This window comes from Antechinus flavipes, chromosome 1, assembly GCF_016432865.1.
Source record: "Antechinus flavipes isolate AdamAnt ecotype Samford, QLD, Australia chromosome 1, AdamAnt_v2, whole genome shotgun sequence".
Classification (NCBI taxonomy): Eukaryota; Metazoa; Chordata; class Mammalia; order Dasyuromorphia; family Dasyuridae; genus Antechinus; species Antechinus flavipes.
In genome coordinates this window covers 26657590-26679233 of record NC_067398.1, presented here as the reverse complement: position 1 = coordinate 26679233, position 21644 = coordinate 26657590, and the positions used below count along the sequence as shown (strand labels likewise).

Sequence of the window (21644 nt, the reverse complement as noted above, 5' to 3'; positions counted from 1 at the left end):
CTAGTAATCAGATTCAAACTTACTCCAAACCAGAACTCTTAACTGATTATCCAGTTTTCTTCACACTAACCACCCCCAACTGCTTCCCTCCTGCTCTTCCATCCAGAAACACTGGGCTCCTTTGCTGTTTTTGACACAAGAGCCTCCCTCAGTTCCACTGGCTGTTCTCCCATGCTCCGAACTTCCCCCTTCCTCCTCTCTGCCTCCTGCTTCCGTTAAGTCTCAGCCCAGATCCAGCCTATCTCATTCCTCCTTAATTTCCGCACTTTGCTCATAGTTGCTCGCTGTCGCCCTGTAGGGTGCCACAAAGCTGGAGAATCTCTGCTCTGAGGCTCTCCTGAAAGATGGAGTCACTGGCACTCGGATCCCTTCTGACTCCCAGGCCTTGGACTTTTAACACTGTATCATGCTGGATTACTGATGCCCAGATGCACAGAGCGTTTCAAGTGAGAGCAGTTATTTACCTGAACGATTTTGACAATCAGGTAAAGGTTAAGTGGTCCCTCTCCATTTGGCTTGTAAGCTTTTGATAGAAACATTGGTTCTGGAGACTCCCCTGATAAGGTAATTGCCGAGAATAAATTCAGCGCAGTTGATCTAGATGGATGAGTGAGTCTTTGGAAACTTGAGGGTGCAAAGATACAACACTCTGTGCACTCAGAACTGGGGGATTTGGGGGGCCTGGAGAAGCTCCTCTAAAAGATGTCTACAGGATGAGCAACCAGAACGTACTTAAAAAGCCCTTTTTTGTGCTAGGCTGGGGGGGGGGGAGCCCCACAAAGACAGCAGTAGCTCAAATATTCTTTCCTTATTCTCATACATAGGGGAACTGAGGCTCAGAAAATGTAATGAACCTACCTAGGCCTGCATGACTAGCTGCAATTTAAAATCAGGTCCTTCCTGATTCCAGCCAAATCTTTAGCGTTCCTGTCAGTCATGAGACATTCATTAAGCATTTAACTCTGTGCCAGGCCCTGAGCTCTGCTGTCTCTCTGGAGCAGAAGTTCTTAACCTTTTTATTATAGCCCCCCGTGGCAGTCTGCTGAAGCCTGGGGGCTTCTTCCAGAAGGTCGTGAGTGCATAAAACAAAATACAGCAGATGACAAAGGAAACCAATTCTATTGAACTGCCATTAACAGAATATTTAAAATAAAAACAACAAAAAACCAAGCCATGGACTCCCGGGTAAGAACCCATGCTCTGGGGAAATGCTCGGATTTGCTCTCAGATAACACGTAATTTATTCATCGCAGTTGTTTTCTACTCAGAAACCTTCCTTCAGTGTCTCCCTGTTGCTTCCAGGGTAAATGCCAGACGTGCAGTGGGGCAGGTCACAGACATGTGGCCACACTCGGCCTCCCTGGCCCTTTCTCACTCCTTTCCCTTATGTGAACCCAGGCCAGGGCAGACCTGGGCTGTCTCCCAGCACGGCCTGAGCCAGGTACTGTGTCGATGTCTCCTCCTGAGAGCACTGAGTGTCCTGGATCTTGAGATGGAGGAATCCCAGGCCAGTGCTCTCATTGTCCAAATGAGGTGCCATCCCGTCTCATTTAAAATTTCTCTTTTTTAATTCTTTGTGCGGAGGAGGGTGGGATTTGGGAATTCAAGGGAGAGGAGGTGAGTTCTGGTCAGTAAGTCATTGTCCCATCTGTAATCTTTCTTTCAGGGGAGCTAGAGAAGGGATGGAGTGTTGGGTCTGGAGTTGAGAACTACCTTCCTGAGTCTCAGTCTGCTGGCTTCAGACACTTAGTAGTTGTGTGAGCCTGGAAAAATCAACTTACCTCAGTTTCTTCATCTGTAAAATGAGCTGAAGAAAGAAATGGCAAAGTGCCAAGAAAACCCCAAATGGGGCCATAAAGAGTCAGAAATGACTGAACAATAACAAAAATAGGATTAATGGTGCTTGGGGGGGTGCATAGGGGGAAAATTGCAGAGAAATATGAACTTCTGTCATAATACATTTTTCTTTCTGGTATTTTCTCTATGGAATGCCTTTCTCTTTCTAACTTGTTTCTGCCTGTTTCTGGCTAACCAGTTCAAATCCCATTTTTCTTTTCTTCCAAATAGGAACTCTCTGACCTGGTGGTGATAAGAGTGGAAAGTTCATATTGAGGGACCTGGGTTCAAATTCTGATCATGATTATTTTGGGGAGGTGTTTTGGCAAACTCCCATCACCTCTCTAGTCCTTAACTTTCTCATCTATAAAATGGGAAGATTGGAGTAGATGAGTTCTTAATTCTCATATGTAAAAATGGGAGGGTTAATCTCAGTGAACTCTTAATATAAATTCCTTCCTGGCTCCAAATCTGTGGTCTTGGATGAATGAAATGAAAACGGTCCATTTTGTTGGTCCCACTTCAGGGCAGGGAAGCGTAGTGCTTTATCAGTAGTTCCCTGCTATTACAGAGCATCAGTGACCACTTGAGTTTTCTATATCCTGCTGAGGAATAAGGCCCCAAATTCTCACTTTGTTCTAATTTAGCGGTTCCTGGTCTCCATAGTGGTTCTCCCATCCCTTGCCTTGGGTAGTAGCATCATTTCTGGAAAAGAGAAGAAATGTACTTAATGTAACATGATGCTTTCTAGTAATTAATTGCAGGCTCTCTAGAGGCTGGTAATTACTTTGTCAAAACGAGAGAGGAAAATACATTGAGTGAATGATTCTGTTTCCTACCTTTTTTCTAGGATGAGTTTCTTCTTTTTAAAACTGGAGAGTTTGGAATAAGGACTAATTATTAATTCTGGGGAATTTAGGTGATGAGTGATTTTTCCACGTGCTTTAAATGTGAACCAAAAAAAAAAAAATCCCACTGGTATCTTGGCCTCCGAAGCATCTCTAACAGCTTCAGGTCAGCTTTAGTCTCAGGTTTGAATCCCAGCTCTGTCCCCTTAACCTTGGGTAAATACATCTACTTTTCTGGGTCTGTTTTTTCTCTAAGGCCTTGGTGGCCCATGATCTCTTCCAGCTCTTGATGCAAGATTCTACATAGTAGTGGGAGGCCATCGTTGAGAAGATGGGGGAGAAGGGTTGTGGTCAGGTGGAAGATATAAAGGAAGGACATACCTTGAAGCCTTCCCATAGAATCCAGTAAATGTGCTAGAACCTGTTGTGTGATGAAAGACCTGGATTTAGGGTTTTTTTTTTTTAAAGGCCTTGATAAATAAGCTTTGCAAAGTGAACCTCCCTTTCTCCCTCCATTCCCTTCTTCGGAACAAGAGATTGCCCATCTAGATTTAATGTTCTCTAGTACCCAGGCCAATGCATTGAGAAACAAGTTTCTGATGGGAAAATCTATTGGAAATTACTGTAATGGTGAAGGTGAAGGGACATCAGATAACTTGTGGTGACTTGAATCCCAAAATATATTTTCTCTTGCTCCAAGGAAGCTACTTCGAAAACAAGAGAGTAGATTTTGAAAGTTGAAGTGATTTCTAGGGACGACACAAATTGTACATTGTCAACATCAAACTCAACGAAAGTATGTTTTCCTCTGTAATCCAGGAAGGTGTTGGGTGTATTATGTACATGCTGATAAAGTTTATAGAATTATAGACCTGGAGGGGAAGTAAAAAGGGCTGGCATTTCCTGGTGTGTGCATGTATGTTGAGAGGAGGAGGGCTTTATGGTTACCAGATAGATGGGAATCAGATTGAAAATTTGGTCCCAGTAAAAAACAAAGACATAAAAAAATCATGCAAGGTCAGAGAGGTTTGTGTATTTTCACAGCTTTTGAGATAGATGTGGCTGGGACCTGCGGATTCTCACAATGGATGTTCCCCTTCACCTATTCAGACTCCAGACTCTTCTGTAACCTAGATCAAAGATAAAAAAGTAGATTTAAACTAGAAGACATTTTATAGGAATAGGAATTGAGTTAGAAATACATACGGTGCGCTTGGAACCCTGAGAGAAGCAACATACAATTAATGTATGGGTCAGGATACAACCTTCCCTAGGACCAATATATTTCTTTAAACAATTAAAATTCAAACCTTGAATTCTGGAGAAAACTCAAATTTTCAAATCCAAAAATGTTTTATAAAGCTGGAAATCCATTAAAACATGGCTTCTCTAGTGAGGATGAGTTAAAACACATGCAGGCATAGAACTCACAGTAGATAATTTTCTTTTTTAAAAAATGATGCTGGGGGTGGCGTGTCCAGGCTGGAGCAAGCATGGCACCCTGCCCGCCTCCCTCAGCCCTCTCCAGCTCGCTGTGTGTTCTGCGCTTACCTCTGGCCAGATTAGCCAGAAGGATTTCTATGGCAGGACCGATTGTTCAGGGCTCTGCCCACCCTTTGTGGCCCGACCCTTCCGATGTGTGTTATGACAGTGGCTGACAAAATGTTTAATGAAAGCAGGCTTGGCAGTAACTGAATTCCCAGACTCTTGCTTGGGCCTTTCTCCTGGTTGCTGAAAGGTTCAGAAATGCTTCTGACAAAGTTTGCCCTGCTGACAGATAAATTGTTTTGACAGGAGAATCTGAAACCTGCAACTGAACAAAAATTTAGCTATTGAACCTGGAGAGGGGAAACTTGGTGTGTGTGTATAGGAAAAAAAAAAAAAATAACGTACTTGAAAGATTTTTTTTTTTCTCCAGGTGTTTGTCTTGCTACTTGAAATAGGAATCCTTTAAAATTGTCAGGGTAACCCCTTCCTTCTCTGTCCCTCCCCCAGTCACCCTGATCTCTCTGCTTGTGGTTTTCCATTTCAGGAAATAAGTTTTTAATAGCTGTGGCCTGAGAGGCAGCTTGGTACCAGGAGGAGGAGGCCTCGATTTGGAATTGTTTTGATGTTGTTTCCATTTGTGGGCCTCAGTTTCCACATCTGCAATATAAGGCTTTGCAACTAGATGATCTCAGATATTTTCCAACTCCAGGTCTTTAATCTTACCTAAGTCCTTTCAAACTCAAGTAGAGTTTTGACTTATTTTGACTTAGAAACCCACGAGTTCACGTTATCGGTGCTCTAGTTTATTTCCATTTATTTTGTTATATATTTCCCAATTACAGTTTAATCTGCTTGTGCTGCACTCAAGCATTCTGTAGTTGGAATGTTTGACACCTCTGCCCTATAGCTTAAGTAGTAGAATTCTTATTGGATTTTTTTTTAAGGCTGAATCTTCTCTTTTAATTTTTTTTCACTTTACAGAGAACTTCCCAACCATCCTTTTATTTAAGAATAGATTTTTGGTGATAATCTTTCATCTAAGTAGTCTTCTTTCAATTACTTTTCTCGGAGAGTCATTCTTTATAAAAAGAAGGAAGGAAGGAAAAAATGTTCTCCAGAACTAACATAAAAAGCAAAAAGAAAAAAAAAATAAAGGCTTGACATATATGTTGTATTTTATAACTTCCTGGGATAGGATCTTCTCACTTCTATTCTTTGCACCCATACTTGGACATTATAATTTTCTAGCATTCAGTTTTGATTGTGTTTTTGTGCTATAAATGTTGTTATTGTCATTTTGTATCTTATTTTCTCCATTCTGCCTACTTTGTATCAGTTCATAAGGGTCTTTAAAAGTGATTCTCTACTCTTCACATTCATAATTTCCTAAGAGAAATGGTGGTGTTCCACTGAAGCTTTAAAAAAAAAAAAAGACCATAATTGGTCTTTAATTGGTCTTTTAGCATTTAGCATAAGCAATATAGCCCACCTGTCCTTTGCTTCTAGCTTCTGCTGACCATTTTAAACATGATTTATAGGAGTGTTAGGCTGTTGGGATTCTCAACTGGGAAGAATCATCCAGACCTAATCTTGCAGTGTCTCTCACAAGTGGTCACACCTCCTTTGCTTGGAGACCTGGGGAGGGAACCCATTTCCTCTTGAGTTATCCCATCACATTTCTTTAGATCTGCCTTTCTACTACTTGTGCTCGTTTTCTCTCTCCATTGGTACTTTACTAGTCTTACACTTCTTCCCTTTGATAATTCGTTGAACAATAAAGAAAAACAATAATCATGTCATCCTTCTCTCTTCTCTAGGCAAAGCACCTTCAATCCCTCATCTGATTGTTATTTAAAATGTTGGCAACACTCTACTTGCACTTTCTGGATTATGGCCAGAATATCCTTCTCCTCTCTAAAATGTATTCAAGAAATACAATATTACAAAGGCGATCTGAGACGGATAGACCACCAGCCAGACTATTACCTCCTTTTCCTGAGATTTCATTAGTCTTCTTGACTACTGTTATTAATAAATGAGTTTGGGGGAAGCTGCTCATTTTACCAGTCACATAGCCGGCCTGTCTTATTGCCAGCTTCTCCAGTTCATATCTCTCAGAAACTTTGCCAGATACTTTCCTGGTGAACTCTGTTTACTTTATCTCCTGGTTAACTGGTCTAGTAGTCCTGCTACAAAGAGAAGTGAGGGCAGTATGTCCTGTTCTTGATGAAGCCTTAAAAAAAAAAAAAAAAAGGATCACTGCTTGCCTTTCTATCTGTCAGTAACCCTTCCCTTTAATAATAGAACTTAGAATTTGGCCAGGAATTGTAGCAAAGCTTCTGGATCCAGTTTTCATATTCTCACACTTAAAACAAACAAACAAAAAAAACCAAACCTCTCCATTTCCCTTTATTTCTTAAGCACCTTTCTCTCATCCTTGACAATCTTACAAGATTGCTAAGTCTTGTCATAGCATAGATCCAGGCAAAGAAGTAACCTGCTTTCTGTTCTTGGAGTGACTTTTCTGGGACTGATAAAGCACACTGTCTTGATGCATTTGCTTTCTCTGTTTGCTTTGGGTTGACTCATACTGTGTTGGGATTTTCTTTCATAAACACAACCTCTGTTGCGTTCTGGGACCCTTTAATAAGAGCCCTGAGCTTTAGACAAGCTCAAACCTGACTTTTACTCTGCGATTAAAAACAAAAAAACAAAAACATAGCTTTCCCCTTCCACCCTGCCCCCAACAAAAGCAGTCTTATAGTAATATAATCTCCAGACAAATTTGTGCTTTAATTCTAATTGTGCTGTGAACATGGACTTGGCTTTTAAAATGTACTGCTAGCTTAAAATGCAAGGGTGACTTTTATTTAGATGAATGTCTTTGAGTTGTAGTGGAATAGATAACTGCTGGAGGCCAGTATTGATTTCAGAAGCCTCTGGAGTGCAGTTAAAAGTAGGGAACTCCAGCGGGCTATACTTTTCAAGAGCTAGATATTTATATGGAAGGACACACACAACTAATGAGGAAAATTATTCATAAAGCTGGAAATCTTGACATTATTTTCCACATTGCCACTGGTAGTCGGTAGTGGGAGCAGTGGCCAGATGAGTCAGTGTGATTTTACAGGGGTCCTCAAAGTACGGTCTGCGAGCCAGATTCGGCAGCTGAGGACGTTTATCCCCCTCACCCAGGGCTATGAAGTTTCTTTATTTAAAGGCCCACAAAACAAAGTTTTTGTTTTTATTATAGTCTGGCCCTCCTACAGTCTGAGGGACAGTGAACTGGCCCCCTATTTAAAAAGTTTGAGGACCCTTGGCACACATTAAGTGAAATCTAAGATTCTCTTTTGAAAGGAGAAGCAATAGTAGAAAAAAGGTGAGATTGGAGGAGGAGGAGGAAAAGTCAAACCTGACCTTTTGGTGGTGATCTTGACAAGTAAGGGCTTGACCTGAAGTGGGGCAGGAGTTTTAACTTGGATCAGGCTGTCCATTTGTATGTATCTGGACAGGTATTGAGGAAGGATTTGGGTTTCTGTTGAGGGGTGCAGGGTGGAATGACCATGGGGTCAGTGTGCTGTCAAAGAATAGACCTTGGATTTGAAATCACATGAATGACCGGAATTTAAATCCTAGGGGCTGCACTTCTTGTGTGATCTTGAGAAAATCAAGATTCCTTCCCTTCCCCATCAAGATTTCCCCTTGCTAGCATCATTGGACTTATACAAACTTAGACATTTCCAAGTTTTGTAGATAATTAAAAGAAAAACCCTAACTAGTTATTACAATGTGGGCACTTAGTAGGCACTTTATAAATGTTTGTTGAATTGAATTCAGGGTTACAAAGTAATTTACCTATATCTGCTGCCATCCTGTTAACCCTTTGATTAATGGGGTATGTTAAAAACCTTTGCTTAAAAAGGCCAAGATCTCCCACTGTATCCAGGGCCATCTTTTGGCTTTGGGATCAATATCTTGCCACTGGACCCAGCTGGCTCTGGAGGGGAAAGTGAGTCAGGTGACCTTGCATAACCCTCCCTCACTAATCTAATTCACTTGTGTGTCATGTCATCCTTACCTGATATCCTGTTCTTCTTTGAGAATGAAGGACAAACAACAACATTGGTTATAAAGGCAGTGATGGGGTGACTTTGTGTTGCTGGGTTTTTCCCCCTCCAATCAGTATGGCCAAATCCATTGAGTCATGCAGCTGTACACCAGGGGAGAAGAGCTGAGCTCTGGTGTCAGGAAAACCCTGGCTTCAATTCCTGCTTCTGACACAATCTGCTTGTAGAAGTTAGTAATTTAGAAAAGAGATAAATCACTTATAAATAGTTGTCTGGCTGCATGACATTTTTAGGAAAAACAGCCTCTATCCAGACCCCAAATGGTGGAAGGGATCTTGGGAGTAATCTAAACTAATCCTCTCATTTTACTGATGAAGAAGCCAGGGTCAGGGGTCACACAGGCAGAGCTAGGGTGTAACTAAACCCCACTTCTGACTCCCAATCCAGCACTCTGATCTACTGGCATATTGACGAATTTCCCCCTTTTTATTCTGTAATTATTACCTTCGGTATTTATTAATGTAGGTCTAAGATTCCATACGAAAAAACTGATCATTCTGTAAGATAGCAAGCTTTCTTTAGTCTGAGATTTAATACATCTGTTCTTCTTAATGTGGCCAGCTCCTAAACCATTTTTCTGATACTCGACCCTTCCCGTTATCCTGGATGATCCTACTGTGATGTTTTTGAACTGAAGACTTTGCATTAATTAGGCCATGGACTTGATAAAATAAACAATCTAGTCAAAATATCTTCAAATTGGATTGAAGTTTGCAGTCAGTACCATCCTCAAGGAATTTTGTAAGGAGTATAAATGATGAAATAGTGCTTGAGATAGGTTTGGGCTTATCAGAGAGGATGAATTGCTGAGGGGTCTGGATGCTCCATCTGAGATTAGGCAGTCAAGGACTTGGGCGGGGTGACATGAGCCAATCAAAAGCTGGTTTATATCAGTACCTCTTCACATTAAAAAAATATGTCAAAATAACTTGTTAGCTTTATTTAAAAAGGGGGGACTTTTTTTTTTAAGAAGGAGAAATTGAATTAGATTTAGAACAAAAAAAAAAAAAAAAGAAAGAGGTTGAAGTCAGTTGTAATTAATTCTAATGCCATTTTTCCCTTTCTCTTTATAGAAACTTGAGCAACAACAAACTGACTGAGATCGATCCTGCTGCTTTTGAGAACTTGGTGAATCTACAGGAAGTGTGAGTGACTTGGGGGTATTGAAGTAATACCCTATAACCTTTTTTTTCTGTCCTGCACCCCTTAATAGATGAGTGAAACTTCTGAATCCCTTTTCAGAATGATATTTATAAATGGGTAAAATAAAAATACTTGGAATTAAAAAGTGAAAACCAATTATAATGACATAAAGTTGTCAAAGAGCTTTAAAAAACAAGTTCGTGGACCCCAGGACTCTTGGCCTATTGGTAAGCCATGATACTCTGGCAGAATTTGCCCAATCCTCTTGACTTGGATCAATTCCCATCCCTTTTCCCCTTAAGTGTGATTTCTTGGTACTTGTAGTAAAAAACCATTTATTTCTTTCCTATTCTTTTGCCATCTATTCTCACCTAGGCAAAGACTACAGCATCTCACAGCATTGCAATTCAATTTAGTGGAAGCCTTCCTGGAGATGGAAAGAGAGAGGGAGGGTTCTCCTTTGCTCTTCCCCCTCCCCTCAGCCCCATGCAAAGCTCTGTGGGAATAATTCAGTTAACACACCTGGCCATGGAAGTTTCCTTGCTCACGTGGAGGTAGAAGGGTGCACTCTCAGGTGATATTTGATGCCAGCCCACCCCTTATCTCCCAGGAAACAAAGGTGTAGTGTAATGCACCAGAGGGGCTTAACTAGGCCTTCTCCGCCTCAAAACAATGTTAATAATAATGCCTTTGGAAGTGGCAATCTGCTAGGCTCTTAAAAGAAGCCAGCCTTGAACCTGGAACAGTGTGTTGTTAAAACTTCCCACATCAGGGCGTATATTGTGATTACCAGCAATTTTTAAGCTCCTTATTTATGCCTTGTAAAGAAACCTGTTGAAAGATTTTTTTTAAAGTATTTTACTCATTTCTAAGTCCAGGAGTATGTGGGGTTCTTGTCTTGGTTTGATTTATATAATTTCAGGACCTTTTTGGGGGGAAAGGAGGATTTTTAAAATAGAAAGGGCTCAGATTTCCAACAGTAGGGAGTTAACTTTGTGGAGCCTTTATTTTGAAGGCTTAATTACTTGTGTCAAGCTTTTTTCAGGAGGGAGGAGCAGACCAAAACTTCAGGATGATGCTCCCACTTTGCGTTGAAGTGGATTTGAGATTTCCAGGTGAAAAAAAGGTCAAAACCTAATGCAGATTGATAATCTTTTCTGCAACTTTACTAGTGCAAAGTGTTTATATATATATATATATGTATGTATGTATATGTATGTTTTTATATATATGTATGTTTGTATACACACACACACACACACACACACACACACACACACACACACATATATATCCCCAAACCTTCTTAGTTAGTGGGCTTGAACAGCCAGATTAAAATATAAGTGGGAAACATTTATCAAAATAAATAAAAATGCAATAAAATTTAGGTAATCCTAATCTGTGGGTCATTATGTGATCATCTGTATGGTTTAGTGGACACCAGTGGCCCAGAACACTGAGAATGTTTGGCCCAGAGTTATTCAGCCAGGATAGGTCCCAGGTAGGACTACCAGTCTGATTTATCTGTCCAGTGCTCCCTGGCTGTGGGTATGTCTCACCTTCTCCCTGGCTTCCTAAATCCTCATTAGTTGACCCTAAGTGATCCTTGCCCGTAGGAGTGCTAGATGATGGGAATACAGAGACCCAAAAAAGAGAAGAAAATAGTTGCTGCTCTTAAGGAGTTTCCACTTTTCTCTGGGACCATTTCTCTTCCCTCTTGATGATGAATTATTTGTGCAATGCCTCAGAAAGCCTCAGACCAGGGAAAGACAAGACATTTAGTTGTTTCCTCCTCCTCGTTTGAAGAAATTCTAGGAAGGAGAGAATGAGGCTTCTTGAGTGTTTTGTGTTGTTATTTCTTTATTTTCTGTTCCGAATAATACTCATGTCCCTTTTAACTCTGTGATTTGGCAGCAAACAGATCCTGAAATAAGAACCATAGAGAAAAGATGAACATGGTCCCTTGGAACAGACTGATGTGCAGTTCTGTGAAATGTTAAGTCTACTGTGTTATTCTGTATTTTGTCCAGACCTTTATATATACATTGTCTCCTGTGCATTGGATACATTCTTGCCTCAACTCTGCCTTCACTTAGTGAGGTTGGCTTTCTTCAGAATTCAACTCAGAGGCCATCTCCTATAGAAAATCCATCCTGATCTCCTTAGAAGCTAGGGAATCACTGTGTAGATTGTTTGAATTTAATTTTCTGTGTACATATTTTTCCCTAGTTAGAATTTCAGTTGCATAAGGATTGGGAATTTTTTTTTTTTAAAGATACCTGTTGAATGAATGGTTCTCCAAGACCAGTTCAAACACAGTGAGTCTTTCTTGACTAGCTTCTGGGTCATGGCCTGCCTCGTGTCCTTTGAATATTCTCTTCCTAGTAAAGAGTATAAGCTCCTTGAGGACAGAGGATCATGTCTTAGCGTTAGTTAAGTCCAGTTGTCTTGGAAACTAATTTGACCTTAAGAAATTTTATTATACTGTTACCTACCCTTTGACCCATTGGTAGAGAAATATCCCCAAGGGGGTCAAAGAGAAAGGTCCCGGGTGTAGAAAAATACTCAGAACACCACCCCAGGAATCTGATGGATGTATTATCTTGCATTGGAGGGAAGAAGGGAGAGAAGATGGTGTTCTCCAAATCAAATAGGACTCCCGACGGTAAAGACCTGTTGTTCTCACAGAGGGAGCTAGAGCGAATGATGAAGAGGGAATAAGGGTCAAGTGGGGCGAATGAGTGGGAGCTGACAAATGAAGTGGGTTTTAATGTTTCTGGAGAGCTGACGGTTCTCCATAAAACCATCAGATGTTGGAAACGGGGATGGAGGTGGAGAACCACAGCTGAGCAAGGCAGCCACACAGCCCATCGGGACGACTGAAGGGAGATTGAATGATCCTCATTTCAGGCTGTCATTGCTCTCGTCCTGGTCAGCCTTTGGAAGAGTCTTGGAGCCCCAGCCAAGCCACAGTCCATTTAAAAATAACTCATCCCTCCCCTCCCCCTTTCCCCCCAAGACTCCCAGTAACTCCCATTATGAAGGCGTGGACATTAATATGGAATGGTGGCCAGGAAGGGCTAATCTATTAATATGAGGGTTATTTATATATTCCTTTTTTCTGCATTTGGCTCATATTACTGCTGCATTCCCTTTCAAATGGGTGATGTGAGTGGCGTGTGCTTTCACTGGGGTAGTGAGTGACCTAAGATGTTTCCTTATAAAATGAGCAGGCCATAAATAAGCCTCTAGGTTATACAGCCCTTATCTAGATAGATAAGGTATCTATGGAGCATTTGGAGCATTTGTGTGGCCATTACTATGTGCCCAGCACTGTAGTTCTGGGAAGTGATGGGAAGACCCTACAAGCCAGCTAAGTGTTCTGGATGCTCAAGGAGCTTATGCTCTAACGGGAAAGGGGATCTAGTAGGAAGTCAGAATTGGAGGAGGTGAGGTGGGCAGTGCTCCTGGGGAGGAGTTGGAAAAGGCCAGAGGGTCAGGAGTAATGAGGGACAGAAGGCATCATAGCCCTGGGCACTTGAATACATAAATACATGGCATGTGGCAGAGGAGAAGGGAGGGCCACAGAGCTTTTCTTGAGTAAGAGATGCTACATAACAAGAGCACCCCCCCCAAAAAAATCTTGGGCCCACAAAATGCTCCAGATCTCAAAATGGCACCCTGAACTTGGACACAGTTCACATACAGGTATAGTAATTGTTAGCTCTGTGATACTAGGCAAGTCTGCACTATGTGCTTCAGTTTCTTGGTCTGTGAAATGGGAATATTAATAGCACTTGCCTTTCAAGGCAGTCAGGAGGATCCACTGAAGACCTTTGCAAACCTTAAGTCACTATAGAAGGACTGACTCATTCGTTTTGCTCTTCTTGGGCTGGAGGACAGAGTTGAGTTTATTCAATTGAAGAGAAGCCATCTATGTTAAATATTAAGGTAGATTTCTCAAGCTAATTTGATTTTAGAAGACTGAAGCTTGAAAGATATTAAAGCCCCTATAAAATGCTTCCTTCTCCTATACAAAGGCTTCTCTCTCTCCTGCTGTCATGGGCAGTGTCTTCTCTTGTCCTCTTCCCCCAAATGCTTTGTGCTTATTTCTCTTTGAGAGCAGGGCTCTCTTTGAGTGAGCTCTGTGTCCCCCCAGTGTCTCACTGTGTTGAAGGTTTTATTTTTTTGAAATGCTTTTGTTTTGTTTTGTTTAGTTTTTTTGGGGGAAGGGATATACTTGGGGAGCAGGGGAAAGAACCAGACTCAGGATTTTGTCACGGAAAGACAGCTTGGAATTGGAGTCTCTTCACCCAGTTTCAAATGCAGGGCAGTAGCTTGCTCATCTGTAAAATGAAGGGATTAGATTCAATGGGCTTTCAAATCTGGGTGCTCCAGTTGGGGAATTGCACTCTCTACACCAAGGCTGCCTGGGTGGGTTCTACCTGGCTTGGATTTGTCCAAGGCCTACGTGGCCCTGATTGTCCACTGGCCCACATTATCTTGAGAATGCTGCTGAGAATGAGCAGTAATTGGGGAGGTGGGATGGGAGTGGGGAGTACACGGCCAAACAGGGGAACTCTTTTTGACTCCAGGGTTTCCCCATATTACATTTTTAATACCTAATTTCACTTTGAATCTTTTTGGAAGGGAAGATACTGTTAAGTGTTCATTTTTCAACAGTATTCCATGGATTTAAGGGAATGCTGTTTTATTTTAAGAATTGTTTGTCTAAATGGAGTTGTAGGGACTCACTTTATCTTATTTTGGAGGCAGAGAGGGAGGAAACATTTCTTTAAAAACAAACTTTAAAAGGAGGCCAGGTTTTTTTTTTTTTTTAAATTCTCCCCACCTCCCCCCTGTAACTACAAATGCTAAAAAGATCCCACCCCCCACAGGTGGTCAGAGCTGGGGACATTCCATGTGACCCAGCCCAGGGCCCACCCACCTCCTTCCCTGCTATTTTTAGGGATTGAGACTGGAAGACTGTGAGTGAGGGATCATTTTCAAGATGGGAGTGATTATTCCTGTAAGAGTAGGTGGGATTCCCGGCTCTCTGGCAGGAAGCGTGACGGACCAGGCTTACAAGTCATACATCATCCTTTGGATGTGCTCTGGGGGCCCGATGACCTAGTTTTTAGGACGATGAAATAGAGTATGTTCCTTTTAATATAAAATACATGCAAAAAAAGGGCCGTTCCTGGGACTAATATTTTCCTTTGTGCATTGTAACTCTGGATGGTGTTTGAAGAGAGCTTGGCAGTGAGAGACTTTGAACATGTTGCTTGTTTTACAAGCAAAACCTCATTTGTCTAGCCCAATTTATTGTCCTTTCCCTTTATCACAGAAAAGCAGATGACAAGGAAACAAGACCCTGTATTTATTTTTTTCAAAAAGTAAATTTTGGAGTAGAGACCACAACCGAGTCCCCTTCCTGAGACCCTGTGCCTCAAGAACATTGCTGGGGATGTGACTTCTGTTCATGGTCCCAATGCTAACGGGAGCCAGGAGAGACAGCATGCAGCCCAAAGGGGTTTATGTTAGTAACTCATTTCAATAACCCCGGGTGGGAATGACAGAAGGGGTTTTGCTTGATCACCTCAGATAATGAACTCCTCAACCATCTCAACATATAGTTCTGTGAGACGCTGGACTGCTCATCTAACTTTTCTGTTTGTATTTTTAAAAATTAAATCTCATTTTTCCCCAGTGAATAAAACTTTTCTTTCTCCTCCAAAGAGGAAAATAATGAAAAATAAAATACTTTTAACAAATAACGTGCAGTCAAGAAGATCAAATTTCCAAATTGTAACAATCTCCCCCCTCCTTTCCTTTCCTTTCCTTTTCCCTTTCTTCCTTCCTTTCTCTCTCCTTCCCTCCTTCCTCCTCCTCTTTTTCTCCTTCCCTTTGTCACTCATTCCTTTCCTTTCCCTCCCTCCTTCCTTCATATGCTTTTCCATTACTTCATCTGTCACTTAACCTGTGCTTCAATATAAGTATCAGAAAATGGATATAAATACTGTCTTTTCTTAACAGTGCTGTAGTGTGACTGCAGTTAAGATACAGGAAGGACTTTGTAGGTTCTTCAGGGGCCTTATCAGTCAAGTTGCTCTGCTTTCCTGGTTCTTTTGGATCCTGGATCTCTGAGCACTTTCCCAGTGTTTTTACTGGAAAAGCCGTACTTTTTTTTGACCAGCTCTCCTTTTCAGTTTGGCACCTGGGCATTCCATATTTCCCTGTAGCCCCAGGGTGCCATGCTTCCCTCGGCTGGAGGGGCTTGGGGACAGACAGACAGATCCCCAACTTATGCTGGGACTTCTCTTGCAGCTAATCTCCCTAATTAACCAACTCCTCCTTTTCTGCTTCCCCCGATTGTAACCAAGGAATGAGGTTTCAGAGGAAACTTGGTTTCCCGGTGTCTTTCCCCTACATGGATGAGGGTGGTTGGAAACATGGTAAGGGGTGTGTGTTTGTAAAACTGGGTGGCTCCTCTTGGAGCCAACTAGAATTGCCCTTGATAGAGCTGTCTTCCAGGATTTGGGAATTTTCATTTGTTCAGGTCACGTTTTTCTTTGCTCGTCCAGCAATTGGTCCAGCATTAGTCGCCTTCACTTTGCTTTTCTTAGGGAGCAGCTTAGTGAGTGCCCCCTCTCCTTGCCTCCTTCCTTGGTCCCTGGGGGTTGGCTGGTATGAGGGGGCCCTTGGCAGCCCCTCTGTCTAGTTTCTGGGACTATGGATCCCTTTCCCTTTTCTTCCCCTCAGGCCTGCTGCATCCCAAAGTTCCCTTGGCCCAGAGCTGTTTGCTACCTGGTTGGAGCTGCTCTCTTGCCTCCATGCTCCTGTGCACTGACATTCCTCCCCTCCCCTGCCTTTTTTTGGCCTTTTTTGAAAGCCTGAGAACTCTGGGCCCACTGCATGGCTGATCTGACCTCTCACCTCTGGTTTTCTACTTTCCTCTAATGAATTGGGAGGATTCCATTTTTACAACAAATAAATTGGCACTTAATGACAAAAGCTCATTAGCGGGGAGCAGGTAATGCTTAAATTCCAGAGAAAAGCCCACCCTTTTTGGCTGGAACACCAGGATGGGGGGAAGAGAGGGAGGGAGGAAAACAGCTCCTTATCTGGGGGAGCCCTTAGACGAGCTCCTGTTGGAGTAATTAAGGGCCTAATTCAACACCTAAATAAAACCTCATTTTCATTCTTCCAGATGTTTCGGAGACCAGGCTTTGCTGAAACTCCTTCTCCTTAATGGGCTTGGCTTGGGGAGGGTGGAAGAAAAATTGGAGAGAGTGTGTGTCCAAATGGCAGGATTGCTTCAGCAGAGCCAACCCAGTCTGCCGGACACAGCTACAGTCAGCTTGCCTGCCTTGCAGAGGCTAAAAATGTGATTTTCAGGGATTTATCCCGTCCCCCTTTTTAAAAACCGGGTGTAAGTTACGTCGGAGGTAGCTTGACATGTGCCGATTCTCTTCCATGAAGGTAGAAATTCATTTCTCCGTGGGAAAGAGAGATCTGGCAATCTGCATTTTTGTCATTTAGTCAAGGTCCCCTCATTCCAATCCAAGCCAGTAATCCAATAAAAACGTATTAAGTGCCTACTGTGTGTCAGACATATAGTGTTGTTCTCCATCAAAAAATCATAAAAATGGAATTCAGATCATTCTTAGACTTCCTGAAGAATCTGAGATCAGAGAGATGGAAGCGGTGACCCAGTCATACCACTGGCGTTCGGACCCTAACGCAGGCATCCAGGTTCCCTCCATGACCCCCGTGCTGCTGCCTCCTACCTCATATTTTGGGAGAAATACAGAATGGCAGCTCAAAACACCTAGGTTCAGATGCTGCAAGATATGAGCCAACCACTAATATGTGAGAGCTTTTGTTTCCTTCCTTAAAATAAAGACGTTAGAAGAGTAGAAAGTCTCTGAAGTCCTCTGCAGTTTTATGGGAATTGGACATTAATTTAATTAAATTATTTATCAAAATTACCTAAATAACGAAATGTAGGCCTATGAAAACTGGACACATCTATTAAGTTAATTATTATAAGTTAAATTCATATAAATATATAAAATTATTTCCTAAAATTAGGTAAAGGAATAAAATTTGTCTTTAAAAACTGTGCATATTTATTAAAATTAGGTAAAGTAGTGAAACTTTTTTCCTCATGAGGCTTTTCCTAATACATCCCATCCCACGTTGACCTATAACCTTTCTTTGAATTTTGTTAACTGGTACCACAGACCTTTTAGGTTGTCCAGGTTTAGGATGTTTTCAGTGAGGAAAAATCCTGAGAATGAAATCTTCTCTCTCCTCACAAGAAAGGCAAGAGCACCAGGGAGGGCCCTGAAGGGTCCTGAGAAGCCTTTGGTTGCACAATTTTTTTGTTTCAGATCTCTCCTTTAAAAACCTAATAGGTGGAAAAATTTGTGTTTTAGCTAATCCAGGAAGCTGGTGCCCCATGATTAGCTGGCTGTATTTATGGGATGGACAAAGAAGGGCTTTCTCTTGAGAGCATGTGTGATTTTAGATTGCATATTTAACTACTTTTTTTCTTTTTTCTTTTTACAGGCATCTGAATAACAATGAGCTGACAATCATCCCTTCCCTGGGTGCTGCCTCCCCTCGAATCTCTTCTCTCTATCTGTAAGTGAACACATACTACCAGCTTTGGATTTAGGGGTAGGATGCTGACAGTTTTACATAATGGCTAAATCATTTGATTTTTTTTTTTTAAGCTAACATGCAAATCCACCAGTCTTGTTAGGTTGCCTGATTGGATTGTAAAGTTTTCACTTGAGAATTTTGGGGGAGGGGATCTCTTAGAAACAGAGATGAAGAGATCTGCAGGGGACTTTGTAGAGAAGTACAGGTCATGGAGTGTCACAGTCAGAATGGACCTTTGCAGAATAAGAAAACTTGATGGTTACTTAGTCCCTGGCCGCTGCTGCTTCTTTTTAAACTTGTAATAGTATTTTATTTTTACAAATATATGTAAAGATAGTTTTTAGCATTCATTTTTGTAAGACTGTGTTCCATTCCCCCCCCCCCTTTTTTCCTTACCTCCCCAAGGCAGCAAACAATCTGATACAGATTATACATATACAATCCTTTTAAACATATTTCTATATTTGTCATGTTGTGCATGAAAAATTAGACCAAAAAGGGGGGGGGGGGAGGAAATCAAGAGAAAGGAAAAAAAAAAGAGCAAAAAGGTGAAAACATTATGATTCGATCCACCTTCATTCTCCATAGTTCTCTCTCTGGATGCTTATGGCTCTTTCCATCACTATTGGAATTGCCTTGAATCACCTCATTGCTGAAAAGAGCCACATCCATCACAGTTGATTATCATGTGATCTTGTTGTTTCTGTGTACAGCATTATCTTGGTTCTGCTCACTTCACTCAGCATCAGTTCATGTAAGTCTTTCCAGCTTTTCTGAAATCATCCTGCTCATCCTTTCTTATCGAACAATAATATTCCATTACATTCATATGCCATAACTTATTCAGCCATTCACCAACTGATGTAGCCCCCCAGCTTCTTAAACTATGGGTTGAGACCTTATATGGGATCTCCTAACTGAATGTGAGGTTTTCAAGTTATGGTTTATTAGCAGTCAGTATTTGATTTATGTACCTATTTGCCTGGCAGCATGTAAAAATTTCTCAGACAAAAAGGAAGGATCACGGGTAGAAAAAGTTTAAGAAGCCCCGAGCTTCTTATTTTTACAGATAGACGTGACCTCATTTCACTTCCGATGCCCCTTACCTCAGTTTCCCCTGACTTCCATGTCCCAGGCTCTTCTCAGCACGTGGCTGTTCTAAGGCACTGAATGGACCTTCTCATCCACTTTGCCAGTGGGATAGACTGGGTTCCTGCAGCTAAAGAGTGGTAGTGTTGGAATTAGACTTCTATTTGGCTCTAGTCTGGTGCTTTTGCTACCTGCTCTCAGTTCCCGGCACACAGAATAGGTACTTAATATAAATTTAAAATTATTGTGAAATAATAAATGTGTGTGATTGCTACCTGGCACAGTGAGGATAGAAGCCCAATTCTGTGCCCTTGGACACTTGAGCTGTATTAAGGATTTTCATTTACATTTTAATTTTGTTTAGAAGCCCCTTCCTGAGTATCTCCAATGTGGGTGCCCAGGATAGAGGCCTGCTTATTCATTTGATAGCATGTAAGCTTCGTGAGGGAAGAGGGTGCTTCATTTTAGTTTTTGTATGCTAGGCGTTCAGCACAGTGCCTGGTGAATAGTAGGGGATTAATAAATGTTTAGTCAGCGATAATCAGTAAAACAGTCTCTTTATTGACAGCTCTGTAAGTTCCAGGGACAGAAACACAACTGAACTTAGTCCTTGTCCTCAGGGAATTTTTTTAGGAGAAACAATATATAAGCCTGAAATTGCATAAAGTGCATACAAATTAATTGGGGGGGGGGTTGTAGGACTCTCGGGCATTCTGGCAGTCCTTAAAAATATTATTTTATAAACTACATTGTCTTCCTTGGGACAGGAGGGCAATCCATTCAGTCCTTTTGAATGCTATTGTTGGCTCTGCCATGGGCCACCCCTAAATAGTGCCCGTGCTGAGCAGGAGTCTCCTGAGAACCCGCTGAGTCTCCCCTTTGGTTGTGGAAGGCAGGAAGTCTGGGACATCCAGGTGGGTTCCAGCGGCAGCAGAGTCAGTTTATTTTTGTGTGGTAGGGAGCTTGTCCTGGGGTCTGCAGAGAGCCAGTGGAGTGGATAATGTGGCTAGATGCTTAGCGTGGGAGAGGAGACCCAGGCCCAAGAGAACGGGAAGCTCAGAGATGTATCCAGAGTCACGGAACTTGTTCTTTTCCCTGCCTTCAGGAGGTTAAAAAAGGTGCTCTGCAAATAAAATATAGTATGAAAAATTTTACATCCCACTTAAGCTAAAAAAGAAAGAAAGCAAATGGTGGTGTGCTTCCTCTCTTCCCCGCAATGAAGATCCTGATTGATTGAAGTTTTAAATCAGACACTTTCCTCAAATCCTGCAGAGGAAGGCTATTCTTGTGGACATGGTGGCCTGTTTGAAAAAGTCTCTCCCAGAGATTTATTCTTCCAAACCAATAATGAATCCGGGAGGCTCTTTGATAGCCAATAGGAGGAGGGAATTCCTGCCTGCTGTTCTCTCCCTCCCCCCTCCCAATCTTTATTTTTTCTCAAAGATAATGTGACACCATAGGATTCTCACTCTTTCTGTTGTTTGCTTGCATTTTGTTTTCTTTCCCTGTTTTTTTTTTTACTTTCTTGATCCGACTTTTCTTGTGCAGCAAGACAACTGTATAAATATGTATACATGTATTGGATTTAACATAATATACTTTAACATATTTAACATGTATTAGACTCCCTGCCATTTAGGGGCGGAGATATGGGGGGAAGGAAGGGATAATTTGGAACAGAAGGTTTTGCAAGGCTCAGTGTTGAAAAATTACCCATGCATAGGCTTTGTCAATAAAAAGCTTTAATTAAGAAAAAAGATAAAGTGGTGCGCTTTATAACCCGTTTGTTCACCTGTGGGCGTCTTTCTGTGAAATCGGGGCTCAGCGGGCAGTGTGGAGGGACTTGGCAGGAGCCGGCTGTTAATAAGATTGTTGGTGTAGTTTGCAGCGCTCCGATTTGGGCTGGCAGCGGGCCCTGTGTTCAGGAGGTGCCACGTTCTTGCCAGCTCTGCCTTGCGTCAGCTTAACCCTTTTTCAGGTCAGTAGCTCAGCCAGTAGGGGAGGTAGCTGGGGGCTGTCTCCATCTTCCCCAGCTCCTGTATTTGTGGCACTGGAGCTAGGGCACTGGACTGAGGCCGAGGAAGATGGCAGATTTAAACCCAGCCTTAGATAGTTGTAGACACCTGGGATGACCCAATGTAAATTACTCTTTCAGTTTCCCCATCTGTGAAATGGGGATAGTAGCCAATTTGCCTGGCTGGCAGGTTTAATTAATAAACTAACTTAATCAGTTAATTAAGCTAATGATTAAGCAGGACCTTGTAAACCTTGTGTTCACAAATGGAGAGATTGCTAACATGAAGTCCTGACAGCTACATTTGAATCCTGATTCTGTCTCAGGACTTCTGGGATTTTAGTTTCCTTTTCAGTTAAGTGTTTGGGTTGGTCCTGGTCAAGGTCCCTCAGATTTCCGGAGTCTCCCCTTCACAGACGGGAGGGACTT

At 41.9% G+C, this 21644-nt stretch overlaps 1 protein-coding gene across 1 annotated transcript in view; it reads left to right on the top strand.

The window, feature by feature from the left end:
• LRIG1 (leucine rich repeats and immunoglobulin like domains 1) overlaps positions 1-21644 on the top strand; it is a 130473-nt gene that overhangs the window by 41663 nt on the left and 67166 nt on the right. The window contains exons 2-3 of the mRNA XM_051980425.1: positions 9373-9444; positions 18017-18091. Coding sequence (XP_051836385.1) covers positions 9373-9444; positions 18017-18091 — 147 coding nt within the window. The remainder of the gene's footprint in view (positions 1-9372; positions 9445-18016; positions 18092-21644) is intronic.